This window comes from Lolium rigidum, unplaced genomic scaffold, assembly GCF_022539505.1.
Source record: "Lolium rigidum isolate FL_2022 unplaced genomic scaffold, APGP_CSIRO_Lrig_0.1 contig_13732_1, whole genome shotgun sequence".
NCBI lineage: Eukaryota > Viridiplantae > Streptophyta > Magnoliopsida > Poales > Poaceae > Lolium > Lolium rigidum.
Genome location: NW_025899845.1, coordinates 136,136 through 152,172, shown reverse-complemented (window position 1 = coordinate 152,172; position 16,037 = coordinate 136,136). Strand labels below are relative to the sequence as shown.

General features: G+C 46.4%; 1 protein-coding gene across 1 annotated transcript; it reads left to right on the top strand.

The window, feature by feature from the left end:
* The first annotated feature begins 11,482 nt into the window (after positions 1-11,482).
* On the top strand, positions 11,483-15,713 carry LOC124680366. The gene is made up of 4 exons (XM_047215437.1): positions 11,483-11,769; positions 13,461-14,084; positions 14,497-14,672; positions 14,763-15,713. The coding sequence occupies exons 1-4, from the start codon at positions 11,711-11,713 to the stop codon at positions 15,359-15,361; spliced, it is 1,458 nt and encodes a 485-aa protein (XP_047071393.1). The 5' UTR covers positions 11,483-11,710; the 3' UTR covers positions 15,362-15,713.
* The last annotated feature ends 324 nt before the right edge of the window (positions 15,714-16,037 follow it).

The window sequence follows — 16,037 nt, the reverse complement described above, 5'->3', positions numbered from 1 at the left end:
ATCCTTCTTCTTTTGTTTGCATTCTGGCGCTTGCCGATTGTAGGCAATCGGCTCATTCCCGAATCCCAGCAGTGTCTGAAGAAGGGGCAGTCCCAGTGCCTATCCTCGTCGTCTTGCTCCCTTGACTTCTCCTTGGCGTGGCGCTCATATCGCTCCTCGTCGTGATCATGCCGACGACGTCTCCTGTCGTCCCTAGCCAGACGATCTTTTTCATCATCGTCGTTGTATCGCCGGCGTTGGTCATACTGACTCACATACTTGTTGAGGAGGTGATCGAGAGAGGTCGCCGATATCTTATGTTCTTCACTTCTCCCTCCGTGACGTAGCGCTTGCCGGTCGTGGCGGAGCCGATCGCGTGGAGCGGCTTCCTCTCGTGTCTTTGCTATGAGAGCAGCTGCCCTCATCTCCGTCCTTACCGCAGTGGTGCCCAGGTCCCACCATGTTGATATTGCACGAGAAATCTGGTCGGCACCCTCCATGGTAAGTGTACTCCACCATGTTAACGGCGGGGAAGGGGTGTGTGTCGACCTTCATGGCGTATCGGTTGAAAATTAGCCGCCCTTTTTCTATCGCCATTTGGATCCGCCGACGCCACACCCTGCAGTCGTTAGTGGTGTGGGTGAACGTGTTATGCCACTTGCGGTATGGCTTTCCGTTCAGCTCCTGCACCGTAGGGATCTTGTGGCCTTCGGGTACCTTTATATGCTTCTCCGTGAGTAAGAGATCGAAAATCTGCTCGCTTTGGTCACGTCGAAGTCGAACCCTTTTGGAGGACCTTGTGGCTTAACCCACTTGCAGGACACGGGGCCTGCCGCCCGAGTCCACTCAGCCACTGCTACCTCTCGATCTCCCGCAGCACCTTCATCCTCATCTGCCTCAACCAGGACCACCGCACGCTTGAATTTGTCCTGGTAAACATCTGGGTGGCGCCTGTTCATATGCCGACAGCCTTCGCACCATGTGCGCCAATGAAGGGTAGTCTCGCTTGGGAGGCCACGTCCTTGATCGATGATGAGAGACCCACCACCGCCAACTCGATCGCTTCTTTTCACTTACGTGAACCGAATAGCATCGGTTCCTAATGGTCCTGAAGCGCTGGATGTATTCCGACACCGTTTCCCCGCGCTTCGTCGTACTTGTGCTAGATCGGCAATGCCAGCCTCGGAAGCCTCCGAGTGATACCGCTCATGGAACCGCTCTTCCAACCGCTTCCAAGTCCGGATCGAGTTCGGTGGCAGCGATGTGTACCACCCGAAAGCCGATCCCGTGAGGGACCGTGCGAAGAACCTCACACGCAGCTCGTCCGATGCTCGAGATCGTGCCCAGCTGTGCCAAATATCGGCTCACATGCTCGATGGAGCTGGAACCATCCGATCCACTAAACTTTGTAAAGTCGGGGAGCCGATATTTGGGTGGTAACGGGATCAATTCGTACTCGTTGGGGTACGGCTTGGTATAGCCGAACGTCTTCCTTTTCGGCATCATGCCGAACCGATCTTTCAGAATTGTACAAATCTGATCCGCGGTGATGGCTGAAGGTGTCGAACCCCGAAGATTCGCCGGGGTGGCATACTTGGCCAGCCATGCTTGCTTTTCCGGTTCCGAGCCAACCGCAGGAGCTGGGCTCGGAGGTTTGTCGGAGTGGCGTACTTGGCTAACCACGTTTGCTTCTCAAGATCCGCTCCCGACGTTCCTCCCGCTGTTCCGGAGGCCCCTGCTCGTTGTAGCTCGGTTCGAGAGTGCCCGTGTACTGCAGTCCGGCACGTATGCGCACGCGTATCCGTGCGGGATCTCCTTGGGCGCCTCGGGTAGGAATTGGTAGTCACTAGGGTCACCACCAATCTTGTAGACGACGTATGCCGATGAGTTCGGCACTTCGGTGCTGCCAACGCGAACGGCAGCGGTGGATGGGACTCGGAGTGGCATCTCTCCTTTGTAAGTCCCCGCAGCTGGTCCCGACGGAGAATACCGGTGGCTCATGATTTCCTGGATCACGCGCGAGCGACACGCTCCAAAGTGTTCACCGAGCTCTCGGAGTGGCGGTGCAGCGAATGAGCCACCATGAAGTTGATCTCCCGACGCAGCGACCTGGTGCGTTCTTCGACGAGGCGGACAGGTCCACTCCATCGAGCGCGCCTTCAGGTGAGAACCCCTTCCACCTGATGCCATGGGAGCGGGTTCGTGGAAAGAGCCGATGAGGTCGGCTTCGAGGACCGCCTTGATCTCGTCATGCTTCTTCTTGAGCTCGTCGGTCGGATCCTCGTACTTGACCGGAGTGCTTTCCGCCATCTCGGATGTAGATGGCGATGCGGTGGATGTCGAAGATTGTCCCACCGGGCGTGCCGGAATGTGTTGCGGTCGAAACCCACCGGCGGGCAGCGATCGGCAACACCGTAGAGCCGGGAACAACTAGGGCTGCGGCTGGCCCCGGTCCCTCGGAGCGACGGCCCGCAAAGCCTTCCGGTCACACGTCCGATGCTGTCGCAAGGGCGTGCCACCTGACCTATACCTGGTCGGGAAGGTGTTGGATGATGCCTCGCTTAGTTTCCTGCATGGCATACACGTAAACGTTAAATACGAGCCTCGATCGGCTCTCAGGTTGTCCTGTGAATCGGCTCAAAGAGCCGATCCACCCATGATTCGCACGAGGTGTACGAATATATGGTGGTCCTGCTTGATCAAGATAAAGCTAAATCGATCTACGACGATTTAGGGTTTTCACTGCATAATCGGATCATCCTACTCACGATTGGGCCTCGCGCTCGCGCACGGTGATCGTAAGCCGATCCTAGATAGGGCCAAAAAACCAACACGAGGTTGATCCCCGGAACATCCTGTCTAGGGCTAGCAAACTACACCCTACACGCCGCTGGATCCTCCAACCCTTTGTAAGGCCTAACTATTGCGGATATTAAACTAATCCTTGAAGAACAAGGAGCAACCGTAACGGATCGGATCTACTAAACAATGAGCAAGCGGGGTGCCGCCCCTACACCTAAGATAGGTGTAAGGGCGGCTAGATGTATAAGGGTTGCACTACGATAGCATATGATATGAAGAACAATGCTAACCCTAACACATCTAAGATAACTACGTTGCTCGCCATCAAAAAGGCTTCAGCACGAGCAACGCATGAACAACGTAATAAGCTTATGCTGCCTAGATCGCAAGATGCGATCTAGGCAGCATGGTGCTTACCAGGAGAAACCCTCGAGACGAAGGAGTTGGCGATGCGCCGAGATTGTTTGTGTTGAACGTTGGTTGTTGTTTATTTCATAAACCCTAGATACATATTTATAGTCCGGGGGACTTTCTAATTCGGGCGTGCACCTAACCGTGCACGGGTCAAACTCCATCTTCTAATCTAAGATACGACCTACTATATTACAGATACACGGGCATGCTAGCCCAAACTTTGCATATAAGGCCGATTCATATATTTCTTCTATGTATATTCGTTAAGCCCATCTCCAATCGCGGCCCACCTCTGATCCGGTCAAATTCTGGTGATAACAGGTGCACAGTTGGGTAGCGAAGCTCCAGGAATCAAGTCAATCTGGTGTTCTATGCCACGAATAGGTGGTAGTCCAGGGGGAACATCTTGTGGGAACACGTCAATAAATTCTTGCAAAAGGTTAGCAACCGCAGGTGGCAAAGAAGGAGGCATATCCTCAAAGGAAAACATAACTTCTTTGCAAATGATAGCATAGCATTGAGTAGTGTTCACATCAAGTTCACTAATATCAGATTTGCTAGCAAGCAAACAAGGATTCTTCAAACGAATTTCAGTAGCATGGTTCGAATCAGATTTAGTATTAGTCTTATGTGGCACAAAATCTGCAGCAACAATCTGATTTTCACTCTTATGTTTCTCCTCGTTTTTTACTCTACTAGCTCTAGCAAGATCATCTTTTACTATTTGTTCAGGAGTCATAGGTTTGAGACCAATTTTCTTTCCATCATGCATAAGAGAATACTGATTAGTTCTACCATTATGAACAGATTCTCTATCAAATTGCCAAGGTCTACCAAGTAACAAAGAACAAGCTTGCATAGGTACAACATCACAATCAACAAAATCAGAATATGTACCAATAGTAAAATTCACACGTGTAGTTCTTGTTACCTTGAGCTTCCGAGAGCTCTCAAACCATTGAATGTAATATGGATGTGTGCGTTGTCTCGTAGGTAGAGAAAGCTTCTCCACCATGTCAACGCTAGCCAGATTATTGCAGCTCCCTCCATCAATGATGATCCTTATAGCTCTCTCTTTTACAACGTCTCGTGTTTGGAACAGATTGTGGCGTTTATCATGCTCAGCTTTGCTCAATTGCACGCTCAACACACGCTGTGCAACTAAGCTCCTGTACTGATCAGCAGTGTTAGCGTCCATTACATCCATCTCTCTCTCAGAATCAGAATTGGAGCCATCACGTGCAACAATAAGGGCCAATGTGTCTTCATCAAAGTCACTTGCAGAATCATATTCTCCATCTTCACGCACCAACATCACACGCTTGGTTCGGCATTCTCTCTCTATGTGTCCAAATCCCAAGCATTTGCGACATTGAATGTCGCGCGTCTTCCCCGTGGAGGCCATCGAAGATGAACTCCGAGGAGGACCAGCAGATGGTGGTGGAGTAGCAGCCGGTGGTGCTCGTGATGCAGGCGCGGTGTACTTGGAGGTAGTAGGCGCAGGTGCAGCCCTACGAGATGGTGGTGCTGATGGTCGCGGAGACCATGATGATGTACGACCTGCAGAAACAATAGCTCTTCTCCATGGTGGTTGACGATCCTGCACTTCACGTTCAGCTTTGCAAGCAAGATGAAACAAGCGAGTAATAGTGTTGTACTCCTTATAATCTAAAATATGATGAATCTCTTTATTCAAACCACCAAAGAAACGTGCAAGCATAGCCTCATTATCCTCTACAATACCACAGCGAATCATGCCAGTTTGCAATTCTTGATAATAGTCTTCTACAGAATTTTTTCCTTGTTCTAAGCGAGACAATTTTTTCAGCAAATCACGTTGATAATGTGGAGGAACAAAACAAGTACGCATAGCAAGTTTTAAACCAACCCAAGTAGTAGGAACATTTGATGGATGTGCTCTACAATATTCAGACCACCAAATAGATGCAAAATCTTTGAACTCACAAGTAGCAGCACTAACACGCAAGTGATCAGGGTATTTTAAACATGCAAAGCGTTGTTCTACCTCCAATTTCCATGTAAGATATGCATCAGGATTATATCTACCCTCAAATAGCGGAATATTCAGTTTCAGTTTAGCAACATGATCATCATCACGTACCAGCCGTGGAGGTGGGCGAGCGTTGCGGTTCAGTTGTCGTGGGCGACCAGGTGCAGGTTGTTCGACTTCCTCGCCGTCCAGCACGTTCTCCTCGACCTGCTCGTTCCCGTCCCCTTCATAGTCTTCGTATCCTTCATCAGAAGGCGCGTCAGGTGCGGCTGCTGCAGCAGGAGCGGTACCCGCAGGCACATCCGCACGAGGAACGCGGCGTGTGCGTCGTCGCACGTTGTCGCGAGGTGGCGGCAACCGAGTCAAGAGTTCCTGGAACTTGGCGTCGAGCTTGGAGTTGAAAGCTGTCTCGAGGCCATCCAGCTTATCCAGCGCGTCAGTGAGTTTGGCGTCAGACGTCGATGCGCGCATTAGTGATGTTGACGGCGTCAACATCACTAATGCGCGCATCGACGTCGCGTCCATGCCCGCCCAAAAGGTGGGTGAAGTGAGCATGCAACTTCTCAGACGTCATCTTGGCCGGGTCAACAGCGGCCGGCGTAGGTCCTGACATGGTTAGTACACAAAAAGCACAAATGTATATGCCTACAAACTACGGAATATGGTGGTTCACGTGCAATTCGTCAAGCAAAATACAAAGCTCTTACCAAACAGGAGGAAGGTGATACGTCAACCAACAAGGATCAGCGTCTCCAAAGATTGCCAAAGCGATTACCAGGTGTCGATACAAAGCACATGGAGACAATATGTGGAGCTGTAGGATGGCTTATATATGGTAGCAAAATAGCAATTGTCAAAACAGCGATGCAGTATTGAAAGTATGCTCAACAACGGTACTGTGCTGGTCCTAGGCTAGTCCGTACTAGAGACGCGAGCATAGAATACTAACGAGGTCACGGGGCGGCACACAAGCAACTAGCAGCGATGAGGTGGCGATGATGTGGCGACCCGAGGTGCGAAAAATCACTATGATGGCAAGTGTCTCAAACTGATCCCCAAGGTCTAAAAACAGTATAGCCTCAGAATTTTTTTTGTCGGAATTTCTGGAAAGTGCTCCGGAAAGCGCGCAGGCGCCAAAAAAATGTCGCTATAACGGCCAGTGGCGAAAAGTGATCGCCAAGGTGAAAAACCAATGTAGCCAGAATTTTTTTCCGGAGGCGGTTCCAGACTTCCTTCCAATTCTTTACTGGCGGCCGAAACTTATCTCATGGAAATTTTTCTACAACACAGGATGAAATTAGAAGGCAACAACTATTAAGGAAAACAGGAAAACCTTAGTCTACACGGACTCTACCGCGGCGGAAAAACAGCACCAATCCGTGTCGTGGTAGGAAACAGGGAATATGGCAGATGCGGGTGTATATAGCAGGTGTATATGGCAGGTGTATATGGTGATGGCGGAAGTATATGGCAGGTGTATATGGCGATGGAGGAAGTATATGGCAGGTGTATATGGCAGGTGTATATGGCGATGATGGCGGTGATCTGCGTATGGTGCGAGTGGCGGCGGCGTGACTAATATGACTAGAACTCGAAACTCTAAAGGAACTAGACTCTAAGACCAGCAACTCGACACGAAGATGCAGACACAAATTCAACTATGCAAAACTGAAAGACAATGCAAAGACGTGGCAGGGGTTTATGGGACGATATGATCTAAACCCTAACTGTATTTTTTTTTTGGCTTTTTCGTGGTTTATGGGTATGATGGCAGATGCAATCTACACTAGGAAAACAGTAAAATCTCACCGAGCAACCTGAAATCTGATACCACTTGATAGGGCAAAGGTGGCCGATCTTTCGATGAGAGTATGATAGCGTCGATTTATTGGTGGAGTTCGTGCTTGACGATTCGACTATACGTGCAAAGCTCGTGCGCCAATGCAATCGCTAGGACAATCTCCGGGAGTTACTGATCTTGCGGATGCGCGATCAGCCTGACCAGCGAGGGTCTTAATTCCTACCTGAAATCGAGAACAAGTAAGAACTAAAGATGCAATCAGAATATTGCGAATATAGATGAAAGCTTTATTGAAAAGGTGGGATTCCGAATAGTCGGTCTTGTTCTCGGCGTTGGCCTCAAAAGAAGTACACGAGAGTTGCAGCAATGGCTAACTTTTAGTCTAATCAAAATCCGAATCTAAACGTGATGGCTATGGGGGCATTTAAAGGAGGAAAAAGTGGGGTTCGGCCAGCCATACGTATGGTAGCCGAACAAAACGCTAGAAGGTCTTTCCCCTTCAATACGGACTCTAAAAAGTGGCTGACTTAATTCCTGCGAAAATGACATGGGCCTAGCCCAAAATTAAAGGTGACGCAGCACCATAATATGCTATGGACGAAATTATGAAGTGGAAAACTCTATATTTCGTCCATGTCTTCATCTCCTCTTATGGTGGCTTCAAAGTTCTGAAATCTCCACTTGCGGCGTCATCTTCAATCCTCAAATGCTTGCTGCCATCTCCTCCATGCGTGATCATGCTCCAATGTTTGTCCTCCTCATCCATGCTTGGTCCATCATTCCTAAGAGTAACAAACATATCTGATTTAGGCAGCATCATATTCTCATGTATGTGAGGAATAGTTTCAAGAAACGAAAGCACCTGATAGTTAAGTTGTTTGGCACGAGCTCGAGTGATTAGTCCTTGTATTTGTGTGGCTATAGGTACAACGGTTGTATCAAGAGATGGGATGTCCTCATCAATGTTCGTCAAAGGCTTGATATAGTGGGCTAATCTGGCAGTCTAGTATGGCAATACACACTAGTCAGTGAGGGATATTATAATTATTCGTTACACTTTCGTTCAAAGAATAGTTGTAGGGCCATGTGGTTTGCCAGGCGCAATGCTTTTTTTTTGTGATGAGGTGTCCGTGTCGTAATAAACTGGTGTTTTCCTTGTGAGGGGTATCGTGTTGTACAATGGTGGTGTATATAGATAGTCAGTCAAACGCCTCGCTATGGTACGAGCCACACCCAGCGAGACATGCTTAACCAAGCAGCTCAACATGATGGGCTTTTCTACAGCGCGAGGTCCAGTTTTAGGGCAGCTTAGAATTAACGATGCATTTTTTTATGCCTATGTTCCATGAGCGTGGCATTAATAAGCGCCGTTTTTGGTTGACACCAACCAAATCACCTTTATGTGTAGGTAGTAAATATTTGTTCTCTTATCTAGTCACCGAGAAAGCTCATCCATCTAAAAATCTTTTACATGATTTTTCTTTTCTTATGCCATCTAAAAAATCCGTATAGTTAGTAAAATATGGTAAAAGTTATGGGGAGTCTGGGGACATTCTTGCAGTGAAATATGGATCTAAAAATTTATAATAATGTCGCAAAAGTTATGTACATGACAATAAAACATATAGTTAGCAAAGTGTGGGAAAAAAACAAACACATATCCAAAACTTTGTTACTTTATGATCGGTTCAAGAGCTCCACGGTCGGGCTCTCGTGATGTACGCTGTCGTTGGGGCCTTATTAATTTAAGAGTAAATACCGGTTTTTACGGACAGAGATTTGGTGCACATGAGCTCCAGTGATCCCTTTTCAGAAAAGTAATTAAAAATCATTTTTTTAAGTTTTAGAAAAATCTGAAAATAAATCATGATGTAGTTAGTATTGTATCCCACAAATGTGTAAATTTTCAACTGAAAATAACGTGTATTTTGGGATGCACAAAAATAACAAATATGTGGATCTGAGTATAGTGATTCAAATCTCCAAAAAAAATCAGAATTTTTCATTTTTTTGTAGCTTAGAAAACAAAACATTTGTAATTGAGATTTTATACGTTAGTGGAATACGTCATTGCCTATTTTTAGAATTTTGCTACATAATTTTTTGAAATATATAAATATAATTTTCGAATTTTTTAATACACTGAGATCACTGGTGCCCATGATCCAAAAGGACTTTTCGGGTTTTTACCCTCTACTTTGGGATTGTTGACACTAATTACTCTATTTAGCAAACTTTCATCCTAACTACCCCATTTAGCAAAAGATGTGCCAAAATTTACCTCCTTGGAATATTTGGGAGCCACGTCCCAATTTTCTCTCTGGCGTTTTCTTTTTGTTTTTGCGCTACAACATGGGATCAGCAATTACCCATTACCGAATGGGATTTCTCTTGTCTGTGAGCCACGCTATGGACAAGTTGTTCCACAATCCAATGCCCTTCCTTCGATAGAGTGCAAATATCTCTGTCTGAGGACACACTGCTTAAGCATTTCGGCCTGAAGTGTTGGCTGACATACCAAAACAAGGAATTTTGATCCCTAACTCTACCAACTCAAATGATTTGCACTGCTGAACTGCTTTCACCATCTATGATCCTGAACTTCTCTCACGGTTCTTCCCAAACAAATCATATTGACGAGTCCCCTATTTTCATAGACTGCAATGTAGTTCCGTTCTTCCCGAACTAAGAAAAAGTATGTTGAGCAACATAATACCGGTCCAGTACTTGGACTCTTGGAGACGAAATCTAACTACCGGGAACGGAACGTGTTTCGTGCTATGAGAACAAAACTGCCAGCCAAATATGCTCAGGCCAAAACCCAGAAACCAGAATGCTCACATTATCTTAGAGGGTAAAAAGTGGCAAAGACTACACTAAATGGGGTAATTAGGATAAAAAATTGCTAAATGGTGTAATTAGTGTCGAAAATTGTAAAGCAGGGGGTAAAATCTGGAATTTACTCTTAATTTAAAGCCAGGCTCTGCTCGAGCCTTCCGTCTTAAAAAAAGAGCTCCACAGTCGGAGCAACGTCTTTCTACATGTCACAAGCGCATCTAAATAGGTGCTTTTGGCTCATATCATCTTACAACAATATCCATTCAAAAGTCCAACAAGATAAGCTAAGATTAGTTGTTTAGATTTTTTAGCTTATATAAATCAGAACCAAAAAAGCCAGAAATAAACAACCAAACAAGTCTCTCGTCTACAACAGAACTACGATTCAGCTGTCGTGAAGTTGCTCTGTTCCAATTGGTTAATTAAATACGGAGTACATGAATTCAATCGAAAAATATTTTCGAAGAAAAAGCAATACAGCCACTCTTCTCATCTCATAATGATACAGCTATTATTAGTCTTTTTTTTGAAATAGAAGGTGCTATTCCATTAGAGTGACACGTGACAGGTACAAATTGCAAACAGGCCCTTTACAACACTCGCCCTAAAGAACCTAGTATTTGAGGATAAGACCTGCAAATTTACAAAACACACCCCAGAACAAAAGCTGAAAAAGCAATCAGGTCCTGGAGCGCCACCGCTCGCCGGCATCCTCGAAGCGTCGCCGCCAAGGAATGGAGAGAAGCCGCTCGAACTCTTCCTTCCGGCGAGAACCCACCTCTGCTGGCTACCTCCAAGCCGCCGAGAACGAATCACTTGGCAGCGAGGAGGCGTCGAGCTCCAACAGGGACAGGGAGAAACCTCCGTCACGGAGGTTGAGAAACAGCCGCCTTGCCGGCTGAGATCGCAACGGCCATTGTGCCGGCTGCGTAGTTGCGCTTGACGAAGAACCACCAAAGATAGAGCTGGCGCTGCCTGGTCGAAAACACCACTTCGCCCTCTCTTCTCCCCTCGCCACCATGGCCGGACAGAGAAAGAGATAGGGCTATGCAACCCTTCAGCAGATAGCACCAGCTAGCCCTACTGACGCCAAACTTTGCAGGGGAAGGCAAGGCAGTTCCCCCCTCACCACCATGGCCGGCCAGGGAACAAACCTTGCTGAGATCTTGAGCACCGCCGTGCTTCTCCCCCCTGCCGCCACGGCCAGCCAGGAGGAGCAGAGCAGTCACCACACACCTGCAAAGAAGAAAGCACCTACTTGACCCTTTATTGAAGGAGATTCTGGAGCATAAGGCCCGCCGCGGTTGCTCCCACCATTGGAGCTCGCTGCCGCCAAGCCACCACCAGAGGCACCAAATCCTGGCCGGAGATCCAGATGCCAAACTCCAAAAACCCGGCATACAGCCGAAAAACCTACTCCTACACCTAAGATCTACTCCGGCGTCTTCTCCTCTCCATCTCCGCCGGCTATTTCGGCGAAGAGGAGAAAGGAACGGTCCGATTTGAATAAGGAGGAGAGCAGCTACTGTAGCTAACCGAGAGCGGGGAGGGGGAAATGAGTCACCGTCTCTACATACAGCTACTGTATTATTAGTCGATACTAATAAAAGAATCAGGTAAGGAAAAAACGGAGGACAAAATCCGGTTACCACCTTGCGTCTGTTCGTGCGGCGTTGCGTCATTCGTCTTCTCCCCCACTCCATGCTGCTCTCGATTCAGCTCAAGTAACCAACTAGTCAGCGGGAAGAAGCCACGGAGCACTGGGCAATAAAGAAGGCCGCGAGAGAAGATAAAAGCCGAACTGAACCGGTGACCGCGCCGCTCGTCGCAGTTGAGATCCAGCGGCGGCGCCCGAATCGACAGCCATGAGGCACCGAGCTCGCTCGTCCCCGAGTTCCCCGCTCACCCCATCCACCAGCATGAGGTGACCTCTCATTTCCTCCTAAGCTAATCTTATTCTTCTTCCGGGATTTTTCTTGGTCGGTTCTTGTGCTGGATGTTCCAAGCAAATTTGCATGTAAAATCGCTATAAGTCTTCACTGGAGCTGCGGTGATGCCTATAGAAAACATAATTTTTGATTGCTAGCTTGGTTTCAGTTTTCGTTAGTTTGTGAAGCATGCTCGAAGCAAAATCTGAGCTGTTTAGAACGAGGAATCCTGAAGTCCTTTTCGGTACTACTTTATCCAGTAGTAAGGCAAAAAATTAAGGAAATGCCTTTTTAGAGCAAAAGCGCAGAAGAAGGAGAATGCCAGGTCAACTGAAAGGTGACCTTGTTGCTTTGATTTCAGATTCATGGTTCGTAGTGTGGCAATGTGCTGCAATGGTGATCTTTGGCCAAACCGCAGCCGCAAAATCATCACCGAAATCGGAGAAAAAAACAGATTTGGTTTCCCTTTCCTTTATTTTTTGCACAGGACAACGGGATCTCGGAGTCCTGCTGGTCTCAGCATGGAGCACTAGTGCTCCTGCACTTGGCGTTGACATTTCGCGCACTATCTTTTCCCTTTTACCGGTGGCGCAGTTTCGGATATGAAAACAGTGTTAATGCTGTGGGCACTTCAGTCTTCAGCTTGCCTTTTGAGCTTGCCCGTGAGTTCAGGTCATCACGTTGGCATATGGTGGGCGTTGAGTGGATACCCTCGTTCTTCTCATTGATGGAGAAAATGGGAGCAGGAGGTTTTCTGATTTCTACTGTTCCATATTCCCTGTATAAGAATCTCGCGAGTCACAAAGGCGTCACATTTCTCAAATTGTTGAGATCTGTGTTTGATCTGTTTCTTGTGTGTATATCTGCAACCATCGTGATCATTTCTGGTTGCATGGTTCGTTAGGTCAAGGAGATGGCTTCTTAACATACATGAGAGACTCTAATCCATTGTCCATTGAGTGAGAAATTAAATGGTTTGAACAAGCATGTTAATGAGCCAGGACATTGGTCATTTGCTTGAAAATCATGATTTCATTTACCAAGGGGCCTACCAGAGTTATTATGTGGGTTGATGTCATAGTACTACGTTGATGCCACTTATGTTTTGGCTTCATATGAAGGAACACAAGCTTCTCGTCCTCTATCTGCGATATTGGTTTTTGTAGATTGCTCACCACATATACCATGTGGTTTCTCGTCCCCTATCTTATGTTCAAATGGCATGAGGTTTGGTATTCAGTAGGAAATTAGATGATTTAAATAAAGTATGCACGTAAATTTTGTACATGGAAACACAGTTGAGTTGCACGATCACCTGAAAGGAAGATGATAACAAAAGTGATAGTTAGCCTTGTATATATTTTCTTTTGTTTTCTCTTTTGTTCTTCTCTTGTTTCTTTGTTTTTGCCAGCTTCAGTAGCCTTGTTATAAACGCTGTAACTTTCCGGTCATCTTGATGTCATCTTCTAATATACAAAGACACAGAAAAAAACGAAAAAAAAATGATAGTTTCCCCTAAAAAAAAGATAGTCTTTACCCTTCAGCGATCGGGCGTAATAGTGTATACTTCATCACGTACCGGTATGAATTCTATTATTTGAATGCAAGAATATTTTGCGAAAGTTAGTGAACGGTGGTAGCGGGGAATTTGCCTTGTAAATAATTTACATTTTTTTCCTTCTTGTAGAGCAAAGAAGATATTTGGTTTCTCTGTGTCTCTCATCCTCGTCAATTTGGCTTCCATTATGGAGCGTGCTGACGAGAATCTTCTTCCAGCAGTTTACAAGGAAGTCAGTGCAGCCTTCAACGTTGGCCCCACTGATCTAGGATACCTTAATTTTCTAATGAACTTTCTCAAGTCGATAGTATCCCCCTTGGCAGGTGTCCTTGCTCTTCACTACGATCGCCCGACAGTGCTTGCAATAGGAACTGTCTTCTGGGCCTTATCAACAGGGGCTGTTGGTGTTAGCCAGCATTTTCATCAGGTTGCATTTTGGAGAGCTGTAAACGGACTTGGACTTGCCATTGTAATACCAGCACTCCAGTCATTCATTGCAGATAGCTACAAAGATGGTACACGTGGTGCTGGGTTTGGTTTGTTAAGCCTCATCGGTGCAGTAGGTGGTATAGGTGGTAGTATTTTGGCAACACTCATGGCTGGGAAGGATTACTGGGGATTACCAGGATGGCGTGTTGCGTTTCTTGTGGTTGCACTTGTCAGCTTGATAATTGGAATTCTTGTGTACTTATATTCTACCGATCCAAGAAGAATCCCCGGCAACCATCTTCTTGATGACGATGACTATGAGAGGTACTCCTCTTACTTTTTTCAGTTTTGTGTCTGTTTGATTTATACACTTTTGCTTCAACAAGTCTAATAACGTCCTTACATAGACCTTTGTACCTTAAGTACAATAATTTGGTGGTCGTGTCGAGTTGTATTCCTATGATTGTGCCAGATAAGATGCTATGCTGATGTAGGAATTAAATGAGTTGTACGTTTTGTTCTGCAGTGGTTAATATGTGACGGGTTGATTACACAGAGGCATCTCTCTTGTTTCATTACTTTTTTTTCAGCTTGATATACTGCAGGTAAAAAAAAATCCTTGGTCAGTGAAGCTCATTAACTTGAAAGTATGACTGTATAGTAGTTGAGCCAAATCCAGCAACAGGGAGGTTGGAAGGTGTTGAATGCATGTAACGTTGATTTCCTCTCTTCCCAGGTTACACCTGTCCAGCAAAGATGTACTTCCTCCGGCATCAATCTGGACGGGTTCTTGGGTAGCAATGAGAAGTGTCATGAAAGTGAAGTCGTTTCAGATCATTGTATTGCAGGGGATAATCGGCTCATTGCCCTGGACCGCCATAGTTTTCTTCACAATGTGGTTTGAGCTCATCGGTAGGACAAAAACGCTGATAATAATTTTCTACATCAAACTGATAGCAGTTCTCCGAAACTGAATATTGACGGTGTTATAACTCCTCTCAGGTTTCGACAACAGGAGTTCTGCAGCATTGAACAGCCTCTTCGCTATCGGGTGCGCCAGTGGAGCTTTCCTTGGTGGTGTAATAGCAGATCGCTTGTCACAGCACTATCCTGATTCCGCACGAGTCATGTGCGCTCAGTTTAGCGCCTTCATGGGCATTCCTTTCTCATGGATCCTCCTTACAGTCATTCCTCAGTCAACTGATTACTGGTTTGCCTACGCGGTCACTCTCTTCTTCATGGGTATCACCATCAGCTGGTGTGCAACTGCAGCAAACAACCCCATATTCGCGGAGGTAGTACCTCCCAAACACCGCACCATGATCTACGCCTTCGACCGAGCCTTGGAGGGCTCATTCGCCTCGTTTGCAGCCCCTGCAGTTGGCTTGGTCACAGAGAAGATATATGGCTATGACGCGAAGACTGTAAACATCGCGAATGGATCAGCAGAAGGGGCTTATGCGCTGTCAAGAGGGCTACTAACCATGATGATTGTACCTTTTGGTGTCTGTGTCCTGTTCTACAGCCCCTTGTACCTGGTATTCAAGCGTGACCGAGACAGTGCAAAGTTGTCCATCTTCAAGGACCAGGAGCTAATATGAAGAAATAGGGTGCCTCAACCTCCTGTTCTGGATCAGCACCGAGGAGGAACCTCATATTCAGGCTTCTTTAGGTTGACAAATGAGAAAAGGTTCTGTTTGTTCTTCAGGTTGATAGATTCAGGCTAGTTCTAATAATCCACTCCTTTTCCTTTTATTTTTTTGGGTCGAACTCAACGACTGTAATTCATTTGAGGTGAAGAGAAGGCCAAAATATTCTTCAGATACAAGCCATGGTCATGTGATTTCTGGTAGGCTAGTAGCTATACACGCCTGGCTACTTAATGTAACAGATCCAGTGAGAAAAGAAGTTATCCAGTGGACAAGCACTGCCAAACGTATTGGTTTGCAAACATATGATGTTTGACTATCGTATGTTCATAGGAGTATTACCTTTGGCTAATTTTTTTTTTGGAGTTGAAGCAAATGAACTACACCCATCTTTGGAACATGCCAAACTATACAGGAAACGAGCAATTTCTTTTGAAATTCCTAGGAAGTTCATGTGAACTGTGTCCAAAAGATATTTTTCCTTGACGAGAAGAGATGGTTCTCATCCTCCAAAAAAAAAGAGATAGTTCTACAAACAATGTGGATCATTACTAACGAGCGGGTGATAATTTAGATCCTAAGGGCAGGTACAATGGGGTGATATTATGGGGTGATGTCAGCTTTTCCT